The 20,892-nt window shown below is 37.4% G+C and overlaps 1 protein-coding gene across 2 annotated transcripts in view; it reads left to right on the top strand.

The window, feature by feature from the left end:
• The window catches only part of RSRC1 (arginine and serine rich coiled-coil 1), a 434,626-nt gene that overhangs the window by 225,500 nt on the left and 188,234 nt on the right, over positions 1-20,892 (top strand). For both annotated transcript variants that reach the window (XM_055569240.1, XM_055569241.1), the window contains exon 6: positions 15,312-15,363. In XM_055569240.1, the coding sequence (XP_055425215.1) occupies positions 15,312-15,363 (52 nt within the window). The remainder of the gene's footprint in view (positions 1-15,311; positions 15,364-20,892) is intronic.

Here is a 20,892-nt window from a genome sequence, read left to right as displayed (position 1 = left end):
CCTCCATGAAAGTTAATAAACAAATGAATCTCTAGTTATGTAGAAGTATAGTGTTGCTAAGAACATGGATTTTGTGATCTGGGTTAAAATACAGGTTCTGCCACCTTATCACCTTTGTGACTTATGGTAATTTATTCTTCATCTAAGAGATGGCATTAAAAATGCCTGTCTTGTTAGGATCGTTATGTGAATTTTGTTAAATGAGATGTATGTAAAGTGCTTAGCACAGTCTCTGGAACATTATAATCATGTAATAAATAACAACTATTTTTTTTCCAAAAATTTAGTTTTTTAAGTAGTTTATACTCTTTTTCAGGATATCTGCCATGTTGCTGTAAAAGATATGGCACAAAGAAATTATCACTTATATATATATATATATTTAGAGCTCATGTGATCACTTTAAGGATTGCCATTTTATTATCAAATAAGTTGGTTAAAAAACTTATTAAGTGTAGATTACATGGTTCATTTTTACTATTTGTTATAATTTCCACAGTATCATTATCATTCTCTCAATAATCCATCTGTTTTTTAGGTAAATTCTTCCTGACATGTAGAATTCTGTAGAATTTATGCTTCAGAATTATTTTATATATGATAATTATAAGATTTTGAAAAGTTGCAAGGAAGTTTGTTTCATATATATACCTGCTAAGCATTGACTGTGATTATGGTTTCAGTGTGTCTGCCCTCTGATGCCCTCTCTCAACACCTACCATCTTACTTGGGTTTCTCTTACCTTGGACGTGGGGTATCTCTTCACGGCTGCTCCAGCAAAGTGCAGCCGCTGCTCCTTACCTTGGACGAGGGGTATCTCCTCACGGCCGCCCCTCCTGACCTTGAACGTGGAGTAGCTCCTCTCGGCCCTCCTGCGCCCGCACAGCCGCCGCTCCTTGGACATGGGGTTGCTCCTCTCGGCTGCCGCCCCTAACCTCGGGCATGGGGTAGCTTCTCTCAGCCAGCGCCCCTGTTGGAGAAGACTCTTGAGAGTCCCTTGGATTGCAAGGAGATCCAACCAGTCCATTCTAAAGGAGATCAGTCCTGGGTGTTCATTGGAAGGACTGATGCTAAAGCTGAAATTCCAATACTTTGGCCACCTCATGCAAAGAGTTGACTCATTGGAAAAGACCCTGATGCTGGGAGGAATTGGGGGCAGGAGGAGAAGGGGACGACAGAGGATGAGATGGCTGGATGGCATCACCGACTCGATGGACATGAGTTTGAGTGTACTCCGGGAGTTGGCGATGGACAAGGAGGCCTGGCGTGCTGCAGTTCATGGGGTCACAAAGAATCGGACATGACTGAGCGACTGAACTGAACTGAACTGAAGCACTGACTATTTTCCAAACACTATCCTAGGTGCTAATGACACAGAGATGTAAGACATTGTTGCCTTAAAGAAGCTCAACTCATAAGTTAGCTTATAAGGAAAAGGAAGTAACTGTTGTCCAGACAAAGGGAACTGAGAGGTTTTGAGTATATATAATGCATTGTTATGAACATACCTTAGAAAAATGGCTATGTAACTTTGTACTAGTAACTTTTCTTCACAATGCTTAGTATTAAAAAAAAAAAATAATAGCCTTCCTATTCCAGTGAAGATGTAACAGTAGGTCAGATTTATCCTCCCATCTCAAACAACTAAAAATTTGGACAAATTATTTGTAAAAACAGCTCTCAAGATAATGGACATCAGACATGAAAAACAGTGATTCCTGAGAAATGTGAAAAATGAGATGAGCTGTTTAGTTGCACCAACTTAAGGCCCACAGAACTTGTCCAGTCATGCTACAGGGTAGGAGAACCCAGGCAGTACCTGGTGGTCTCATTGAGTTGAGATGTTAGAGCTGTGATACCCAGGAAGCAAAGCCTATAGAATTCACAGCTCAGGTTACCAGAGAAGAGTGAGCTGTAGAAGATCTGCAGAGAGCCCCTTGAGTGTTCCACAGACTACTCATCAGTACTTGCATGTGAAGAAACTAGCCAAAGCTTGGGAAAGAACTACGTGAGATGATTAGAGAAAATCGTACCTCCCACTGATACAGAGTTGGGAATAGTGCCATTCCCAACCATCAGTATGGAAAGCCTCCTAATTCATGGTGCTTCCAAGCAAGTACTAAATAAAAATGCCTTATCTCAATAGAGGGGGACATCAACCACAGAGTTATTCTGGTCTTGCTTAACAAAGCCAGAACTGAAAGGATCAAACTGCTTCCAAGTAATTATGTCCCAGAACAAACAACAAGGTAATTTATAGGAATACAAAATATCCAACACGCAGCAAAATAAAATTCTCTATGTCTGATATTCTATCAAAAATTACCATATATTCATGAAACCAAGACAATATAACATGTATTTGAAAAATCAATCAGTTAAAACTGACTCAGAATTTATACAATAAAGAATTAGTAGACAAGGACATTAACAATTATAATTACATTTCATGTGGTCAGAGAGGTGCTAAAAGACTGAACATATTTAGAAGAAATATGAAAGCTATTAAAAAATAAAGTTTCTTAATATGAAAACTACATGACTGAGATGAAAATTACACTGGATGGGATTAATGGAGATGACATATTGCAAGAGATGGATTCTTGAAATCAAAGACATAGCAAAAGGAACTTTTCAAAATGAAACTGGAGAGAAAAATACTAAAAAGAAAAGCAGGGAAAAGGGAGCAATTTTGAGCTGTGGTACAACTTCAGGCGATCAAGTACGCAACATGCCTGTCACTAGAATCCTGAAAGGAAAGGTGAGAAAGGGGGCAACTGAAAGCATCCTTGCATTGGCACAAGGGTTCTTTACTACTAGTGCCACCTGGGAAACCGGAAAAATATACTCAAAGACCTAATGTCTAAAATATTTCCAAACTTGATAAAAACTATAAACCAGAAGTTCCAAGAAGCACAACAAGCCCCAAGCACATGAAATGTGAGGAAAAATACACCAAGGCATATCACAATCAAATTGCTTAGAACCAGTTGTGAGAAGAAAATCTTAAAAGCAGATAAAATATTATTGTTATTATGTATGAGGAAACAAGACTGTGGAAGCAGATTTGTCATTAGAGACAATGCAAACTACAAGACAGTAAAACAACGTCTTAAAAATAGTGGGAAAAAAATACTATACACCTGGAATTCTGTACCCTGGGAAAATATATTTCAAAAATGAAGGCTGAATGGAGACTTTTAAAAAAGAGACACAGAAGTGGCAAGAATTCATCACCAAACATCCTGCACTACAAGAAATATCAAAGGAACCCCTTTCAGCATTAGAAAATGATACTGGATGGAAAACTGGATTGATAAAATAATAGAGAGTCCTGGAAATGATAACATCACGGGTAAAGATGTCTCTTTAAAAGATAATGTTTAAAGAATAAGCACAAGGTACTGTGGAGTTTATAATAATATGTGACAGCAATGACAATACTAATACAGAGGCTGGGAAAGGAGAAATGAGAGGATCCTATTATAAGGTTTTTATAGTGTATAGGAAATGATGTAGTGAAGATAGAGGGTAAGAAGTTAAAGGTGTATACTGTGAACTCTAAAGCAACAACCCAAGTAACACAAAAGAGTTGTAGCTAATAAGCCAACAAAGAATATAAAATGGAGTTATAAATATGGTCAATCTAAGAAAGTGAAGTTGCTCAGTCGTGTCCGACTCTTTGCGACCCCATGGACTGTAGCCTATCAGGCTCCTCCATCCATGGGATTTTCCAGGCAAGAGTGCTGAAGTAGATTGCCATTTCCTTCTCCAGGGGATCTTCCTAACCCAGGAATCGAACCCGGGTCTCCTGCATTGCAGGCAGACACTTTACCGTCTGAGCCACCAGGGTTCAATCTAAGAAAAGGCAGGGAAAAAAAGGGGCAGGGGAGCAAACAATTGGGTGGGACAAATAGAAAACGAACAGCAATGTAGTAGATTAATTGCTGTTCAATTGCTAAGTCATGTCCGACTATTTGTGACCCCATGAACTGCAGCACTCCAGGATTCCCTGCCCTTCACTATCTCTCGGAGTTTGCTTAAATTCATCTCCATTGAGTCTATGATGCCATCCAACCATCTCATCCTCTGTTATCCCCTTCTCTCCTGCCCTCAATCTTTGCCAGCATCAGGGTCTTTTCCAATGAGTTAGTTCTTCACATCGGGTAGCCAAGTATTGATTGAAGCTTCAGCTTCAGCATCAGTCCTTCCAATGAATATTCAGGGTTGATTTCCCTTAGAATTGACTGATTTGATCTCCTGGCTGCACAAGGGACTCTCAAGAGTTTTTCCCAGCACCACAGTTCAAATTGGTCTAAATATTCTAATTAAAATGCAGAATTTTTTCAGGTGTATAGACTAAGAGGTAAAAGTAATAGAAAAATATATACCAGGCTAAAATTTAACATTGTTAAGATGTTTGCTCTCCTCAAATGGCTATGTAGATTCAATGCAATCCCATGGTAAAATCTTAGCAGGGACTTTTTGTTTTTTTTTGTAGAAACTAATAAACGTTTTTTTTTATTTTTTGAAACTGGGGATGCAAAAGACCTAGAAGAACCAAAACTACTTCAAAAAGAAGTTGGAGGAGTTATTCTTCCTGATTTCAAGAGTTAATATAAAACTGTAGTAGTAAATAAAGACAATGTAGTATTAGTACCGATATTGACAAATAGATCAATGGAACAGCATAGACAGTCTAGAAATAGACTCATTTCTGTGAATAAATATACCCAATTGATTTTTAACAAATATTCAAAGGCAAAAAACCTACAGAAAAATGAAAGGGTTCTCGGTGTATATGTTGCACCATGTACAAATTTAGCAAAATGTATTTCATAGAGCTAAATGTAATCAGAAACTACAAAACTTCTAAATACACGCATAGGGCAAATCTTTGTGAATTAAGGTTACATAAGATTTCTTAGATATAACATCACAGAAACATCATTTTTATAAAAGAAAGAATTGATGAATTGGACTTTATCCATTTTAGCGAATTCTGCTCTTCAAAAGAATCTCTTATGATAATGAAAAACAAGTCCCTCAATAGGGGAGGGGCTTTATAAGTGTAAATATATAATTCCCTGTGAGTGTATCCAATTTGCAAACCTTGTATATGAAAAATTACTGTCATTATAATTAAGAACTCTGAAAACTCAATAATAAGAAAGCAGTTTAATAAATCGACAAAAGATTTGACCATCTATTTTACCATCTAATATATGTATATAGGTAATAAACACACACGTGGAAAGATGCTCGGCACCAATAATCATTGGGAAAATATAGATTAAAACTTAGTATAAGTTATATTAAGTCATGACTAGGATGTGGAGCAAGAAACTCTTATACCATGCTAGCAGGAATGTGAAACTACTTTGGAAACAGTTTGGTATTTTCTTAAACTGTTAAACATATGTTTACCATATAACTCAACCATTCCAATCCTAGATATTTACCCAAGAGGTATGAAATCATATATTTATACAGAGACTTTTACCTGAATGTTTATAATGTGTTTTATAATAGTCAAAAATTGTATGTCCATAGGTGAATGCATAAAGAAGTTGTAGTGTTTATTTACAATGGAATACTATCCAGAAGGAAAAAGGAATGTATGTCAATATACACAATGGCGTGGATGAATTTCAAAATAATTATGCTGAATTTAAAACCTAGACATAAAAGAGTATATATCATATGATTCCATCTGTATAACATAGTATAAAATGCAAAGTAATGTGTAATGATAGAAAGCAGATCAGTGGTTGCCTGGGAACTGGGAAGTGGAATAGAGGTACAGAGGGGCATGGAAGAATTAGAGAAGGATGTAGAAAATTTATGAGTAATGGACATGCTGATTATCTTAACAGTAACGATGCCTGCATGGCTGTATACATATGTCAAAACCTATAAACTGTGTGCTTTAGATGGTGTAATATATTATAGTTTTATTATACCTTGATAAAGTGTTAGTTACCCAGTTGTGTCCTGGAGAAGGCAATGGCACCCACTCCAGTACTCTTGCCTGAAAAATCCCATGGATGGAGGAGCCTGGTAGGCTGCAGTCCGTGAAGTTGCTAAGAGTCGGACACGGCTGAGTGACTTCACTTTCATGCATTGGAGAAGGAAATGGCAACCCACTCCAGTGTTCTTGCCTGGAGGGCCCCAGGGAAGGTGGAGCCTGATAGGCTGCCGTCTGTGGGGTCGCACAGAGTCGTATAGGACTGAAGCGACTTAGCAGCAGCAGCAGCAACCCAGTTGTGTCCAGCTCTTTACAATCCCATGGACAGTAGCCCATCAAGCTCCTCTGTCCATGAAATTCTCCAGGCAAGAATATTGGAGTGGGTTGCCATTTCCTTCTCCAGGGGATCTTCCCAACCCAGGGATCCAATCCAGGTCCCCTGTATTGCAGGCAGATTCTTTACTGTCTGAGTCATTAGGGAAGCCACTGTCTGAAATCTTTAAGAGAATATAGAAATAACACACAGTCTAGACATTTAGTAAATTTGTAGTTTCTTTAAATTGTTATTATTTTTATTATTTTCCTCATTATGCTGTAAGATCTTTGAAATTTGAAATGTTATTGGAGTAATGTCAGCTTCATGGCATGGAATGAGACAATACCTTTGTCTTAGCCCTTCAGAATTCAACTAGTAAAACGTATACTACTCAGTAAAGTTGACTCTGCCCAGCATACCAGAATGCCAGAGAATTCTACATATATCTGTACATCTAAATAGGAGTGGGTGGTCTGGAACACATAGGGAGATAGAATTGAGGAAACAGCAGAGGGGGCTGCTTGTGATAATGGCCCTCCAGTCTCAGCAGCTGTACCCTAGGTGCATGGAACTAAGTAGCAGCAGAGGAGGTGGCATACATGACTTGACTTCCTGGCCGCAGCAGGAGAGATGGCACACAGGGCAGCTGTGGCCACAGGTGACTGGGCTGCAGTGACAGTGGGGCCAGAGCCGCCACTTCCCTCCCCACCTGAAGCAACAGAGCTGCATACGGACAACACCAGCCATGGCAGAGGTGTCCATGCACCCCTGACTCCTCTTCCACCCTCACCCTCCATGGTGGCAGAGCTTGGGACTCAGGATATCGTGGACATGGCAGAAGGGCCCACCATTCCAGTGCTCCAAGGGGTGACCTAGCAGCAGCAGGGCACCAGTGACCTTCAAGGCACAAATAGTGATAAGGAAGGCACAGAGTGATGCCTCTAACAGAGGTGGTAGAGATGGAAAGTGCTGGCTCTCAAATATAATCAGAGGCAGGTCATGTGAGATTTGTGTAGTATAACATCATTTATTGGAAAACAAATAAAGGCCTCTGATTTCTAACCTGTTGAATGGTTAGAATGAAGTAGAAAGGCGTTTGCTTCTTTAAATGCACCAGAAGAACAACTCATCAAGCACCATGAAGAACAACTTATCGAGCAAGAGTACTATACCACAAAAAGAAAATGACAGTTCTCTAGAAAGCAAGCATAAAGTCATGGAATATTGCAATCTAACTGATAGAGTATTCAAAATATCTGTTATGAGGAAGCTCAGTGAACTACAAGAAAAGTTAGAAGGCAGGTTAATGAGCTCAGGGATAAAGCTTGAAACTCTAAAAAAAGAACCAAACAGAAATTCTGGAGCTGAAAATTTCAATCAACAAGATGAAGAATGCATTAGAAAACATTGGAAGTAAACCAGACCATTTGGAAGAGAGAATACAGAGAATTCTATAAGTAGAAATAGAGAAACAGTATAAGTAGAAGAGGAATGAGAAATAAGATACAAAAAAAGTTGAAGAAATTCTATCAGCCAAACATAGTCTATCTAGCAAGATTATCATTCAGATATGATGGAGAAATAGATTTTCTCAGGCAAAAAAAGCTTAGGGTCTTCATCAGCACTGCTGCTGCTGCTGCTAAGTCGCTTCAGTCATGTCCGACTCTGTGCGACCCCATAGACAGCAGTCCACCAGGCTCTGCCGCCCCTGGGATTCTCCAGGCAAGAACACTGGAGCGGGTTGCCATTTCCTTCTCCAGTGCATGAAAGTGAAAAGTGAAAGTGAACTTAACAATAAATGTCTAAAGTAGCTCTTATACCAGAAACAAGAAAGCAAAAATATCAAAACTTTGACTGCGGTGATAGATAGAATCAGAAAATTATAACTTTGTATCCAAATAGATATTTAAATACTTTATTATACCATGAAGGTTAAAAGGGGGAAAAAAGCATACAAATAGCTGTAACTACTTTGGTAACAAACTCACAACATGAAAAGAAATAATTTGAGACAAGACACAAAAGGGAAGGAGGAAAAGGATAGAACTCATATAGATAAATGAACATAAGATGCCATCAGCAGAAAAAGGACTATTTTACCAAGACATTTTATATAAACTGCATGGTAACCACAAAACATAAATCTAGTGTAGAGGCACAAAACATAAAAACAGAGAAAACCAGTGTTTTCTATGATGTTTCTCTAAAATCATCATAGAAAACCACTCAACTAAAATGGTAGGCAGAAACACAGGGGAAAAGAAACACTGTAAATACAGAACGAGAAAATAAAAGTTATAATGACAGTGCTAAGTCCTCATCATTCAATGATTGATAAATGTAAATGGATCTGATTCACCCATCAAAAAATACAGTGGCTAGACAGATTAAAAAGCAAAACTCAACTATATGCTTCCTTTAGGAGATTCACCTCAGCTCTCAAGGCAAAAATAAGCTAAAAGTGAAAAACTGAGAGATAATACTCCAAACAAATGGCAACCAAAAATGAGTAGGTATGGGATTCCCTGGTGGCTCAGACAGTAAAGCGTCTGCCTGCAATGCGGGAGACCCAGGTTTGATCCCTGGGTCGGGAAGATCCCCTGGAGAAGGAAATGGCAACTCACTCCAGTATTCTTGCCTAGAAAATTTCATGGATGGAGGAGCCTCGTGGGCTACAGTTCATGGGGTCACAAAGAGTCGGATAGCCATACACATATCAGACAAAATAAGCTTCAAGCCAAAAAATGTAACAAGAGACAAAGATGGACATTATATACTGATAAAGAGGACAATTCACTGAGACAACATCAGTTATTAAAATATATGCACCTAACATAGGTCCTGGCTTCCCTGGTAGCTCAGCTGGTAAAGAATCCACCTGGAATGCAGGAAACCCTGGCTTTGATTCTTGGAGAAGGAATAGGCTACCCACTCCAGTATTCTTAGGCATTCCTGAGGGCTCAGGTGGTAAAGAATCTGCCTGCAATTCGGGAGTGAAGTGAAGTCACTCAGTCGTGTCTGACTCTTTGCGACCCCATGGACAGTAGCCTGCACCAGGCTCCTCCGCCCATGGGATTTTCTAGGCAAGAGTACTGGAGTGGGTTGTCATTTCCTTCTCCAGGGAACCTTCCCAACCCAGGGATCGAACCCAGGTCTCCCACATTGTAGACTGATGTGCTACCATCTGAGCCACCAGGGAAGTCGGGAGACCTGGGTTCAATCCCTGGGTGGGGAAGATTCCCTGGAGGAAGGCATAGCAACCTACTCCAGTATTCTTGCCTGGAGAATCCCCATGGACAGAGGAGCCTGGCAGGCTACAGTCTACAGGGTCACAAAGAGTTGGACACGACTGAGTGACTAAGCACAGCACAGCACAACATAGGTCCATCAGACTATACCAAACAATTACTAAAGGGAGGAATTGACAATAATGTATTATTCATAGGGGACTTCAACAACCTACTGACATCAATGATCATCTAGACAGAAAGTCAAAAAGGAAACAACAGCCTTAAATGAAACATTAGGCCAGATGGATCTGATAGATTTATGCAGAACTTTCCATTTAAATGCAGCAGAAAACGCGTTCTTCTTAGGTAGTCATGGAACTTTCTCAAGGGTTGACCATATGTTGGGACACAAAACAAGTCCCAATAAATTTAAGAAGATTAAAATCACATCAAACATCTTTTCTGATCATATCCATGTTGTAGCATATTATAGAATTTCCACCTTTTTAAAAACTGAATAATATTTCACTGTATCTTTATACCACATTTTGCTTCTCCACTCATTCAGTGGACACTTGGGTGTTTCCATTTTAGTTATCATGAATTATGCTTCTATGAACATGAGTGTACAAATGTCTCTTCAAGACCCTGCTTCTAATTTTGGGGGGTCTGTACCCAGATTTGGAATTTCTGGATCATATGATAATTCTGTGTTTCAGTTTTTTGAGTTACTGCATTATTGTTTTCCACAACACTGTACTGTTTTAATTCCTGTCATCAGTACAAAAGGATTCCAATTTCTCCACCTTCTTACCAACACTTATGCTGTGGGCAAGCAGCTTCAGGAGCAGATGCACTGCTGTTAGCCACATGGCTGGCATTGGGGGATGGATAGTTGCTACTGTGCTTATAGCCGAATTTTTTTAAAACAGTAAGTTTATTATTACTATTTTTAGGCCACACTATGTGGCACGCAGTATCTTAGTTCCCTGACCAGGGAACAGACCTGTGCCCCTTGCACTGAGAGAGGGAACTTTTAACCACTGAACTACCAGGGAAGTCCCTAATAGCTGAAATTGACAGAAATTAACTGCAGTATACTGTCTTCCCCTGGTAGTTGCCAGCTTTCAACAGAATCCAGAGTTCTAAAAGAGTTATGTCTGAAAGATTCTGCCAGTGCCATTACTGTCTAGATGGGGAGATAGATTCCTGGTGCTTCTACTCTGCCATCTTCCAGTATCCTCACTGTATATATTTTTTGTACAAAATGAGCACATGATAAGATAAAATTGAGAGTAATAGCTGAAAACCATATAATGCAGTCCTAATTTTGATCTTGTGAATTGTTTCTTTCTAAGCTTGAGTTCACTGTTTGCTTGGCAAGTTTTTCAGACTTTATACTTCCCTGTCATTAACAACCCCAAGACTGTGGTTGGCAGCTGGAATGGCTATAGTTTCATCAACTTGCAGAATTTCCATAGTGGTGGCCAGTGGTTAGGAAGCTAAAAATGAATAGAAGTGAGAATAGTGAGCAAATAGTTTAAATGGTTTTTGTTAAGGTTAGGCTTCTTTTTGCTTCTCTCTCTCTCTCTCTTTTTTTTTTTATGGTCATGGTTCAAAGAATTGTGCTTGTTTGGAATGTTAGCTTTGGCAGTATTTTGAGAATCTAGACATGCAGTCAATTTGTAAGGAACTCAGGGAATTGGACTAGATAAGGTAAAACCAAAGTTGAAGGAAACAGTCTAAACCTTGAGGATGCTCATCTCCATAATCATCAAGAGATTGCCCTCTCTTTTGGTTTCATCTTAGGAGCTTTTGTTTCTTCCTAAGAAAGTGAGTGCTCTTGTCTAAAACTTGGGTTTACAGATGGAGTTATGCGGGTATACTTGGCTACCAAGGGAAAGGGAGAGAGCAGGGCAGTTCTATATAATCCATGGCAATAAAAGACTTTTAACCCCCTTCTCCCCAAAAAAGGACCTTGATTAGTTTAGAATATGATATGTATGATATGAAAACTTACAGTAAAATTTTATACTATTCTTATTATTCTGTAAATGTCAATGCTAATATTTATTTTTTAAGGGAACACATTTCTCTATATTTCAATTTTGGTAATATTGTTTATCAAACTATGTATTACTCATTTTGATGTAAGGAATATTATTTTTCAACAGGATACAGTTTTTTCTCTGTAAGTTTGCTTCATGCAATATAATTTTGACATTGTGTTCTTAAATATGTCTTCATTTTATAGTTCTTATAATGAGAAATTGCTGTATTCCAAACGTTTGTATTTGATGCTAGTTTCTTACTTATTTAGGGCTTCCCAGGTAGTTTCCTAGATAGCTCAGTTGGTAAAGAACCCACCTGCAATGCAGGAGACTCTGGTTCAATCCCTGGGTTGGGAAGATCCCCTGGAGAAGGGAAAGGCTACCCAGTCCAGTATTCTGGCCAGGAGAATTCCATGGACTGTATAGTCCATGGGGTCACAAAGAGTCGGACATGACTGAGCGACTTTCACTTTCACTTTCAGGTGGCTCTAGTGGTAAACAATCTGCCTGCCAGTACAGGAGACATAAGAGATGCAGGATTGATCCCTGGGTTGGGAAGATCCACTGGAGGAGGGCATGGCAACCCACTCTAGTATTATTGCCTGGAGAACCCCATGGACAGAGTAGTCTGGCAGGAAAGTTTCTTTTCTAGCTCTGAATAACATTAGTACCATTTACCAATCTTAGATAAACAAAATATTACCAAAATTAAATTATAAAGACTGAAAATAAAAAGTCTATCCTTATTCTTTTCTATATGAAATTAATTGCTTTGGCTTTATGAATATCCTAGTACTTAGAAGAATCCTCAGATCTGGAGTCAGTAGGTCTTAATTTCAATCTGTCATTTACTAGTAAAAACAAGTTAGTAAACTACTCTTATTCCCTGGTTTTCTTTATCTTTGAAATATTAATCCTGTATTATAGATTGTTAAAGAAATTAATAAATATAAATATGTTTTAACAAGTGTTTTATCTTGAGCATCAACCATCAAGACTCTTTAGGGATGATAATCACTATGTTTTTAAGAGAGTGGTCTTAAGTAGGGGAGAGAGAGAGCTGCTATGGAGTGGGATTTTGTGGGTTAAGAGACTTTAACAATATTGTGAATATTTTATTGGATGTTGGTTCCCATCACTTTGTATATTTGTCTTAAATATTTCTTATTTGTTACTCTCTCCTTATGAAAAACCTATAATTTTTCCATGAAATATCTTAACCAATACAGTGTCTCGCCTTTTTCTATCAAAGATCACTGGTTACTAGGATACTCTGAACTGTATACTTCATAATTCTGAGACCTGCTAGTCAGAACATCATTTCCTTCTTGCCATTCTAGTTATTTCATGATGCACAAAGTATCATGTTTCTACTGTGTCTGTTAAGTCGATGGCAGGGTCACAGACTGGGGATTGAATCTGGTTCTGAGAAGAACTGTTTGTTCCACACACTATTTGGTCTTTTAGGTGACTTAAAGTCTTAGGAAAAATCAAGAAATTTGATGACCCTAGACTTGCATTTCTGCATAACAGTGAGTTGTTGCTGAGTTCCAGCAGCTTTGTTTAGCTGGGCCATGGGCTCCACAGTTCTGCACATTTACTCTGTTCCCTCAAAGTGATGTGAGATGTTGTGAAATTGTTGTCATCATTATAAATGTTTGTGTTAGTTGCTTGACTCATATAGGCAGTTTCCTTTATAACTGTTACAGAGATCATATTCAGTAGATATCAGTTTTATAACTTCATAAAACATACTTACATATCTTTTTTTCTACAGACATATACAAAATATCCTTTTTGTTTGTTAGCTCCTTCTTCTCTCATTTTCAATCAGTCCTTTCATGTTACCAATTAAATTTTTCTCAAATCTAGTTTTTCCTGTCCAACCTTACTATTCCTGCACCACCCCAGGCCCTCATCAACTCTCACCTGAATTTCTTTAATTGCTCCCTAACTGAACTCCTTGCCTTCTGTTTTGTTCTTTTCAGTTCATCCTCAAATATATTGCTAGAATGATGTATCAGAGTGCAGATCTCATCTCATCACCCCACTGTTTCAAATTCTCCCAAGTCTATGCATCTTATATGGCAGAAGTCAACAGATTTTTCCTTAAAGATCTAGGTAGTAAATATTTTAGACTTTGCCAGCCATAAGTTTCCTACCACAAACAATTGACTCTGCTGCTGTTGAGTTGAGCACGAAAGCAACTATAGACAATACATAAACAAATGAGCATGTCTGTGTTTCAGTAAAACTTGTTTACAAAATCAGGTTTAAACCATAGTTTACTCCCTCTCCCATGATATAAAAGGTTCTCCCTGTCTTCTTTGCCGATGCATCTACCACTTTCCCATCATTTGTCTTATAGGTTATTCAGAAGCACCATTCAAATTCTTACACCTTTCAGAGCATAACATCTCCTTCCTGTATCCAGTTTTATAATTATTTTCAGGCTGTTTTTCTACAAATTGCAAAACATTCAAATATATCTTGGAAAATATTAATTCTCAAATAATAGTATCCTATATAAACATGATATTATTCAGAAACTTATTGTAAAGTCTTAAGTATTTCAGTTTTTAACAGATCTTTCATAAAAATCATAAGCTTGATACAATCCATGTTATAGTTTGCATACTGTCAATATATATTATCTGAAAATCTCAGAATAAGGTCACTCGTAGGAAAGTATTTTCAACATTATCATCTGTATTGAATCAAAGTTCATTGAGAGAATAATTTTAAGAACATTAATGGGAACTGATAGCAGTAATTCACATTGTGTCTTATCTTTATCACAATTACTCCTTTCAAATACTGTGACGAAAGCAGGAAATATTTGGTTTTAGAATATAATATTTGCCTAAGGTATTGGACTTTAAGTTGATATTTATATAGGTCATTTTGCATGTTTCCATAGAAATAACACAACCTGAGAGTATGTTGTTAAATGTGTTGATTTTGCCTCATTATTAAATTGCCTTTCTTTTGCCTGTTGCTGACTGTACAAGTTGGGTAGTAGATAAAACCTATTCCAGTAAAAAAGAAAAAGAAAGAACTTCATTCTTCACACTTTTCATTATAATCTTCATAATAATGAAAAGTTTGATTCGATTACTAGAGTGAGAAAGTAGATTGGTAGAGCTGCTGTGATGAAATTTTGTTAAGGTGTGGGTTGATGTTAATACTGCTACTGTCACGGTCTTTGTAGACCAGGACCTGGGGACTGGAGTTGACAAGAAGAGGGATGCAGGGGACCCAAGTCTTGAATGAAACAAGGGTGCTTTATTTGCAGAAACACACATTTATATATCTTCATAGAAGGCAGCTTTAGGCAGTAAAAAAATTGAGCAAAAACAAAGCCAAGCAAATAACAATCTTGAAAGGGCCAGAAAGCATTCCATATCCTGAGTAAGAGGGGCATAACTGAATAGATTACCTGTAAGTAAAAGGTCACTGAAGGGAGTCACTGAAAGGAATCCAAGCAGGTGCCCTTTCTCATGATCTCAGTCCTGAGAACTTCGTGCAGCTCTGCTTGTTCCTGTTTTCCAGGAACTGATAAGGAATAGAGTCCTTGAGAAGCTGCACACAAAAGAAGAGAATAACATATTGGATCCCTTAAAGTTGAACGTCCCCTGACAGATTATGATAAAGTTCACTAAATTTTCTGATACTCACATAATAATACATTAATTTAAAGCTCTGTTAAAACTGACTTGTATATGTTTTTTACGGTTGATTTTTAGCCACCAGCTGAACAGGCCAAAGCAAGACTGCAATTGGTTCTAGAAGCTGCTGGTAAGTGTAAATAATTAATTTTATTTAAATGAAAAAATGTGAAATAAATCCTAGCATTCTTACAGGTTTATCAAAGAGCAAACTACCTATTTTCATATAGCCTCACAAATTTATGACATCTATGTATGGCCATGTGTGCGTGCATGCTTAGTCGCTTCAGTCGTGTCTGACTCTTTGCAGCCCTGAGGACTGTAGTCCGCCAGGCTTCTCTGTCCTTGGGATTTTCCAGGCATGAATACTGGAGTCAGTTATGTCCTCTTCCAGGGGATCTTCCCGACCCAGGGATCAAACCTGTGTATCCTCTGTCTTCTCAATTGCAAGCAGATTCTTTTACCACGGTGCCACCAGGGAAGTCCCATGTGTGGTCATAGTTTAACCTCAAATATATATTGCTACAGTGTAATGGTCCTTTATGTTCTCATTTATAATATTGCTACAATTTTAGTTTTAATTTTGATGAGATCTAGTTTATTGATTTTTTTGTTTTTTATGGACTGTTATTTTAGTGGCATGTTTAAGAAAAATTTTATACTTTTACATTTTAGATTTGAGAATGTGATCTATTTTGATTTAATTGTTGTATAAAGTGTGAGATTTAGATCAAGGTTTCATTCTAAAGGAAATGAGATAGAAGTCATTTAATAATCCTCCAGTTCAGTTCCGTTCAGTTGCTCAGTTGTATCCGACTCTTTGCAGTCCCATGGACTGCAGCACACCAGGTTTCCCTGTCCGTCACCAACTCCCAGAGAGTGCTCAAACTCATGTCCATCGAGTCAGTGGAGCCATCCAGTCGTCTCATCCTCTGTTGTCCCCTTCTCCTCCTGCCTTTGATTTTTCCCAGCATCAGGATCTTTTCCAGTGAGTCAGTTCTTCGCATCAGGTGGCTAAAGTATTAGTTTCAGCTTCAGCATGAGTCCTTCCAATGAATATTCAGGACTCATTTCCTTTAGGATTGACTGGTTTGATCTGCTTGCAGTCCAAGGGACTCTCAAGAGTCTTCTCCAACACCACAGTTCAAAAGCATCAGTTCTTCGGCGCTCAGCTTTCTTTATTGTCCAATTCTCACATCCATACATGACTACTGGAAAAACCATAGCTTTGACTAGACAGACCTTTGTTAGCAAAGTAATGTCTCTTCTTTTTATATGCTGTCTAGGTTGGTCATAGCTTTTCTTCCAAGGAGCAAGCACCTTTTCATTTCATGTCTGCAGTCACTATCTGCGGTGATTTTGGAGACCAAATGGTCAATACCAAAATCACATTGATTATATTCTTTGCAGCCAAAGATGGAGAAACTCTATACAGTCAGCAAAAACAAGACTAGAAGCTGACTGTGGCTCAGATCATGAATTCCTTATTGCAAAATTCAGACTTAAATTGAAGAAAGTAGGGAAAACCACTAGGCCACTGAGGTATAACTTAAATCCCTTACGATTATACAATGGAAGTGACTAACAGATTCAAGTGAAAAAATCTGATAGACAGAGTCCCTGAAGAACTATGGACGAGGTTTGTGACATTGTACAGGAGGCAGTGATCAAGACCATCCCCAAGAAAAAGAAATGCAAAAAAGGAAAAATGGTTGTCTGAGGAGGCCTTACGAATAGCTGAGAGAAGAGAAGCAAAAGGCAAAGGAAAAAAGGAAAGATATACCCATCTGAATGTAGAGTTCCAGAGAATAACAAGGAAAGACAAGGAAAGCCTTCCTCAGTGACCAATGCAAAGAAATAGAGGAAAAGGATAGAATAGGAAAGACTAGAGATGTCTTCAAGAAAATAAGAGATACCAAGGAAACATTTCATGTGACGATGGGCACAATAAAGGATAGAAACGGTATGAACCTAACAGAAGCCGAAGATATTAAGAAGAGGTGACAAGAATACACCGAAGAACTATACAAAAAAGATCTTCATGACCCAGATAACTACAGTGGTGTGATCACTCACCTAGAGCCAGACATCCTGGAATGCTAAGTCAAGTGGGACTTAGGAAACATCACTATGAACAAAGTTAGTGGAGGTGATGGAATTCCAGTTGAGCTACTTCAAATCCTAAAAGATGATGCTGGGAAAGTGCTGCCCTCAATATGCCAGCAAATTTGGAAAATTCAGCAATGGCCACAGGATGGGAAAAGTCAGTTTTCATTCCAATCCCACAGAAAGGCAATGCCAAAGAATGTTCAAACTACCACACAATTGCACTCATCTCACAGGCTAGCCAAGTAATGCTCAAAATTCTCCAGGCGAGGGAAGCTTCAATAGTACATGAACCGAGTACTTCCAGATGTTCAAGCTGAATTTAGAAAAGGGAGAGGAACCAGAGATCAAATTGCCGACATCCGTTGGAACATCAAAAAAGCAAGAGAGTTCCAGAAAAACATCTACTTCTGCTTTATTGGCTACACCAAAGCCTTTGAGTGTGTAGATCACAATAAACTGTGGAAAATTCTGAAAGAGATGGGAATACCAGACCACCTTACCTGCCTCCTGAGAAATCTGTGTGCATGTCAAGAAGCAACAGTTAGAACCAGACGTGGAACAATAGACTGGTTCCAAATTGGGAAAGGAGTACGTCAAGGCTGTATATTGTCACCCTACTTATTTAACTTATATGAAGAGTACATCATGCAAAATGCCAGGCTGGATGAAACAGAAGCCAGGAGAAGTATCAATAACCTCAGATATGCAGACGACACCACTCTTATGGCAGAAGGCAAAGAGGAACTAAAGAGCCTCTTGATGAAAGTGAAAGGGGAGCGTGAAAAAGCTGGCTTAAAACTCAACATTCAAAAAACTAAAATCATGGTATCTGGTCCTATTACTTCATGCCAATGATGGGGAAATGATGGAAACAGTGACAAACTTTATTTTCCTGGATTCTGAAATCCTCCAGTTACATTGGACTAGCTCATTAGACTAGTCTGGATACCATCTAATCTGAAAATCTCATGTGTTTTAGTATCTCAGTTGCACAATAATTTGATTTTAGATTACTTTGATTTTATGATACACAGATTCGTGTAGACACTAAATACTTTACCTTTTTAAAGATAAAAAGATTCATGTAATCTTTTAATTTTTAATCTTAACGTGCTCTTTTAAAAAAATGTTACCTTTAATAAGTTGTTAAGATCAAGAATGAGATAAGGTGTTCCCAAATTTTAGACAGTGGACACTTTGGCTGAGAATACAAGCAGCTAATGCAAGAAATCTTTGAATTAATATGCACATATGTATTTTCTCAATGAATGATGAAAATATAACTACTATCATTAGGTAGTCTGAAATTACTTTTGATGTTAAAACAGAATTCTCATTTCCATTTGGAGACTATGAACTCTATATAGATCTATAAAAAGTAAAAACCTTTAAGAAATATGAAAAAAAGAAATATATACTACTTTAGTTATATTAGTTATATATATCTGTTTTAACATCAAAAGTAATTTCAGACTACCAAATGATAGTAGTTATATTTTCATCATTCATTGAGAAAATACATATGTGCATATTAATTCAAAGATTTCTTGCATTAGCTCCTTGTATTCTCAGCCAAAGTGTCCACTGTCTAAAATTTGGGAACACCAGTATAAATGATATACTAACTTCATAAATCACTTAATTAAAGTAATTTACCATGTAAAAATGAATATTTTGATTATGAATTTCTATACCACTTCATATTATTTGAAAAATCACTTATTTTTATGTATTGATCTTACTTATTTTATCTTTCATTATATAGAAAACATGATACATTAAAATTTTGCTTACTATTAGTTTTTTAAACTTTGATTCTCTTATATATATACTATAGGATAGAGCTAGTTAATATGATTCTCTATTATTTATATACTATATGTTTATTCTTTATTTGCATTTTGCTTTGAAGAAATATTTCTAGTTCATAATTTGGGTATGAAGAAACTCTCGTTTTAAAGGAAAATATTTATGCTGCTTGTCCAGAAAATACTTGTTTCTATTAACACAAGTATATAGAATTTTATTTGATAGTTTTACACATTTTCTTTATCTTTAAATATTTATCTTTGAAGCATATTATAAAACAGATCTGACAATACAAACCTCAGTATATAACTTGCTTATATCGGTCCCTGCTTTTTCATCCCTCATTTTTTAATTTAACATTCTAAATTCTATTAAGGATAGAAAGCAAGGTTCTATAATTTGACAAACATTCAAAATATTATGACAGTTTTCAAATTAAAAAACTTACATTGGCCCCTATAGGCAAAGGACAGACCTTAGCTAGATGTAGCATTATTTATTAATCATTTTCTTCTTATTGAACATTTATGTTGTCTCTACTTTGCTTCTTATCCATAACACTGTGATGTATATCCTGTTACAAATTTTGTTTTTCATATTTTAAATTATGATTTTGAAACTGATTGCTATAGAAATGAGTATGAAGTTAGAAGCTATTATTAATAATATTTAGAGTGGCTTCTTATACATTTTTGCTAAATTGTTTTACAAAAGGATTATTCTACTTTTCATACTGCTTAAGAAACCATTTACCAGATTTTGGGGTTTAATGCCAGGTCCATGACTGTGTTGGTTTATAACATGAAATAACATACTAATATACTTCTTTGAAAAACATCCATTACTGTTATTAATGACAACTTGTGACCTTGGAGAGGGGAAGCAGATGGATGGATAGGATAGCACTAAGTTGATATAGAACGTAACATCAAAGTTCTAGATAACTGTTTCAGTGGTGAATTAAGGTGTTCATTGAATTAAAAATCAATATATTAATAAGTAGGAGGGAGTAAGAAGAACTTGAGCTCAGTCTAGTAAGGCTTGTGGAAAAGACTAGCCTAGTCCTAAGACTGAGATAGCTGGATAACAAAGCCTGGTAGCTCCCATTCTCTCTCATTGGAGTTTACTTGAGTTCCCATGGAAAACACCCTCAACTTTGGGGCCTTAAAATTGGATATCAGGAAGAACTTGAGGCTGTATGCTAGATTCTTGAGCCAAGATTTATTTCAGCCTTATAGTTAACGTAATCTCCTAGATAGAGTTCATATGTAGAAATCTTGCTAAGTCTTTTACTCTAATTGTGGGTCTCAGAAGAAAGTTTAATATATACCCATTGCATTGTTATTGATTTATTAATGAATAGTAATAATGATCTTGGTTTGGATTTAAAATATATTTAGAACATTTGGCAATGAGTATTAATGGTACGATTTTGAAAGACGTGTGTGAGTAGAATAGCATTCAGACTTCCTAGGTGGTTCAGTTGTAAAGAATCCACCTGCCAATGGAGGAAACAGAGGAGACATGGATTCAGTTCCTGGGTCAGGAAGAGCCCCTGGAGGAGGAAATGACAACCCACTCCGGTAGTCTTGCCTGGGAAATTCCGTGAATGGAGGAGCATGGTGAGCTATGGTCCATAGCATCACAAAGAGTTGGACACTGAGCGACTGAGCACGAGATGAATGTGAAAAGAACATTAATTAAAATATAGTCACAATAATCACAGGGGTGTCTTGTGTGT

Source organism: Bubalus kerabau, chromosome 2, assembly GCF_029407905.1.
Source record: "Bubalus kerabau isolate K-KA32 ecotype Philippines breed swamp buffalo chromosome 2, PCC_UOA_SB_1v2, whole genome shotgun sequence".
Lineage (NCBI taxonomy): Eukaryota > Metazoa > Chordata > Mammalia > Artiodactyla > Bovidae > Bubalus > Bubalus kerabau.
The sequence above is the reverse complement of the archived record's forward strand: the minus strand, read 5'-3'. Positions and strand labels throughout refer to the sequence as shown.